At 40.8% G+C, this 2803-nt stretch overlaps 2 protein-coding genes across 2 annotated transcripts; one reads left to right on the forward strand and one right to left on the reverse strand.

Annotated features, from left to right (window-relative positions):
• Positions 1-222: 222 nt before the first annotated feature.
• LOC107488537 (ferredoxin C 1, chloroplastic) lies at positions 223-834 on the forward strand. The gene has a single exon (XM_016109287.3). The coding sequence runs from the start codon at positions 318-320 to the stop codon at positions 759-761; it is 444 nt and encodes a 147-aa protein (XP_015964773.1). The 5' UTR covers positions 223-317; the 3' UTR covers positions 762-834.
• Positions 835-1060: 226 nt separating this feature from the next.
• On the reverse strand, positions 1061-2748 carry LOC107488536 (uncharacterized). Its single transcript, XM_016109286.3, has one exon. The coding sequence runs from the start codon at positions 2132-2134 to the stop codon at positions 1085-1087; it is 1050 nt and encodes a 349-aa protein (XP_015964772.1). The 5' UTR covers positions 2135-2748; the 3' UTR covers positions 1061-1084.
• Positions 2749-2803: the final 55 nt, after the last annotated feature.

Consider the following 2803-nt stretch of genomic DNA (forward strand, 5'->3'; position numbering starts at 1 on the left):
CTATAATTATATACAAAAAATATTATTCGTACATTAGTTACTAAAATTAATCACTAATGTATATAAATATATATGTAATTTAATTTATTTTTAATATATTTTAACATATATTTTATATTAATGACTGGCTTTATAAATAATTTTAGTGTATATGTAATATAGTCAAATTTATTCAATGTTGTGAAATTATAAAACAAATTGGGTATAGAATATAGAATATAATTAACAAAGGGAAAGAAGCGCACAAGCAGCAGAAGGCAGAAGCCTTATCCTTTTCAGCACCACACGCTTCGCCCCATCGGTCTAAAGCGCAAACCATGGCAGCTCTTCACTTCACTCCAACTCCGCTCAAACCATTCTTTGCTCTTCTGAAACAAAACCACCCTACCACCACCAAGCTCAACAGTGTGCGGCCACGCCTTGCTTCACGCTCATCATTCATTGTGCGGTCCTATAAAGTGTTGATTGAGCATCAGGGGCAGTCCACCCATCTTGAAGTGGAACCTGATGAGACCATACTCTCGAAGGCAATCGACTCTGGCTTGGATGTCCCCCATGATTGCAAGCTTGGTGTCTGCATGACTTGCCCTGCTCGTCTTCTTAGTGGCTCTGTTGATCAGAGCGATGGTATGCTCAGCGATGATGTCGTCGACCGCGGCTATGCCCTCTTGTGTGCTGCCTACCCTCGCTCCGATTGCCATATTAGGATTATCCCAGAGGATGAGCTCCTCTCCCTCCAATTGGCCACCTCAAATGACTAATCTACTTTTCACTTTTCTAGATGTAATTCCATCCTGCTAATGGGTTTTCTTCAATGCCATTGAGTTTTCTTCCTTTAATGTATATTTCAATTGTTCGGCATTTTCTTTGATGCATGAAACATATATATCTGACTCTAGTCAAATGTTGAAACGATGTTTATGGTTTACCTAGGATCAAGACTGAAGTGCAGTTTTATTTAAATACTAAACTTTGTTCACATGTTACAAAGGGTGGAATAAAAAATGGCGCTTCACAGTTTCCAAATGCTTAAAATCCATCCACCAATAGTCCAATAGATAATGCTAATAGAACTAGCATATTCCTAGGTAGAATGGGGTTTAATTGATCTCCTGAATCTTTGCTTGATCTTTACCTTCACATTAATGCCATTGTCAATGATAGACTTGAGAACAATATGAAGCTTTCCCTCGAGCTTTTCTCCTTTTCTTGGAGTGTAAATCACGTCATGAATATCATCAGCCAGTGCTCTCTGAGCCAGAATGGCACCCACAGCAGCACAGGTGGTCTTGTTCTTGGTAGAAGCCAGGTCAAACTTCATATCCTTAGAAATGGAATGTGCCACTGCAACAACCTTGCTAGTTACCCTATGAACAATGCTAGCACGAACAGAGCCTTTAGATATGTAAATGTCCAAGCAAAATGGTTCATGATAAGGACCCGTAAGCTGGTTAAAAGTGGGAGTCCTCTGCCTCTTGTTCTCAGGAGAAACATCTTTAATTTCATCCAACCGGGCCATAACAATTCTGCTTCTTGTTGCGATATGATCTTTCGGAAGCTTATCTTTGGAATTGGAAGTCACATTTGGATTTGGACACTCCTTAGCTTTCTTTGCTTCCTTAGTGTTTTCCTTCTTTTCGTCTTTCTTCTTGGAAGATTTCTTGCGTTGAAAATCTAAATTATACTCTTCAAACTCCTTGGAACTGCGCTCGAGCTTATAGAACAGATTCCCACGAACCCTCATGTTATCTATATCTTCCAAATCCATGTCATCCTCAACACGAGAGGGGTTACAATCAACAGGTTCATCAATACCATGGTGTGCAAATGTAGTAGCTGCTGATCTAGCTGAATGCCTTCCTGGCCAGGCTTGTGCCACACCAGATGAGACACCCCAAGCATCACCATCTACAAGCTCTATGTTATATCCACTTGGAGGGTGATCAAAATTGGATAAAAATGGTGAAAGATGAAGGGTAGGGGAGCTTTCAGAAGGTGGCACAGATGCAGCTCCATGGCCATCATCCTTATTGGGAATGGCGGTGAGATACTTGAACCAGAAACTGGATTTTCTCAACAGAAAACGTTGGTTGTATAAGGAAGAAGCTCTTGTTGCGAGGAAGAACACCATCATCGGAGTTTTGGATACAGAAGTGGATGGCTCCGTTTACATGAGAATAGTGCGACCCAAAATGTTAAAGCTCTCAAAGAAGCAAAACACCGAACAGTTGGCGTGCAGGGACAGAAATTGCGCGAAACTGAAACTCGAGATTGTGAAACCTCAAACTTTCGCCTTCCTTTCTTTGTCTGAGATGTAGTGCAAAGTCAAAAAATGGAGGCAATACCTTACACTGCTTGATTAATTGTCCTCAGTCGTCTTTGATATGGCAGCACTCTGGATAAGCGATCCCCAACTTGAACCAAGACACAAACCCATGGAGATGGTGGTTGGCCTTAACTGAAAATTTCAAAGTTCAGAGACATGGAGGAAAGATGATTCTGCAAGCAGCCTACCTTTTGTGGCACATATGGAAAGCTAGAAACGCTCATATGTTTGAAGGCAAAGCTGAGCTCCCTATGCAGATCGTTGATGAAGCTTGGAAGCTAGACGAAGATTTTCGAAGAAGGGGAAGATAAGAGGAAAGTTATGTTCTGGTTCTTGTCTTGGCTGTGCCGCTGTGTGTTCATTTGGTGGGGTATCCCATAGACATTGCTGATGTATGAGGCCCATATTTGGACCCAATATTTTCATATCAATCAAATTTCCTATCTTAGTTAAAAAAAAAAAAAAAAAAAACACGGA

The sequence above is a fragment of the Arachis duranensis genome, chromosome 5 (assembly GCF_000817695.3).
Source record: "Arachis duranensis cultivar V14167 chromosome 5, aradu.V14167.gnm2.J7QH, whole genome shotgun sequence".
Lineage (NCBI taxonomy): Eukaryota > Viridiplantae > Streptophyta > Magnoliopsida > Fabales > Fabaceae > Arachis > Arachis duranensis.

Bases quoted from the DNA above. Each gene is read 5' to 3' on its own strand.
- LOC107488537 (XM_016109287.3), top strand. From the start codon at position 318: ATGGCAGCTCTTCACTTCACTCCAACTCCGCTCAAACCATTCTTTGCT.
- LOC107488536 (XM_016109286.3), bottom strand. From the start codon at position 2,134: ATGATGGTGTTCTTCCTCGCAACAAGAGCTTCTTCCTTATACAACCAA.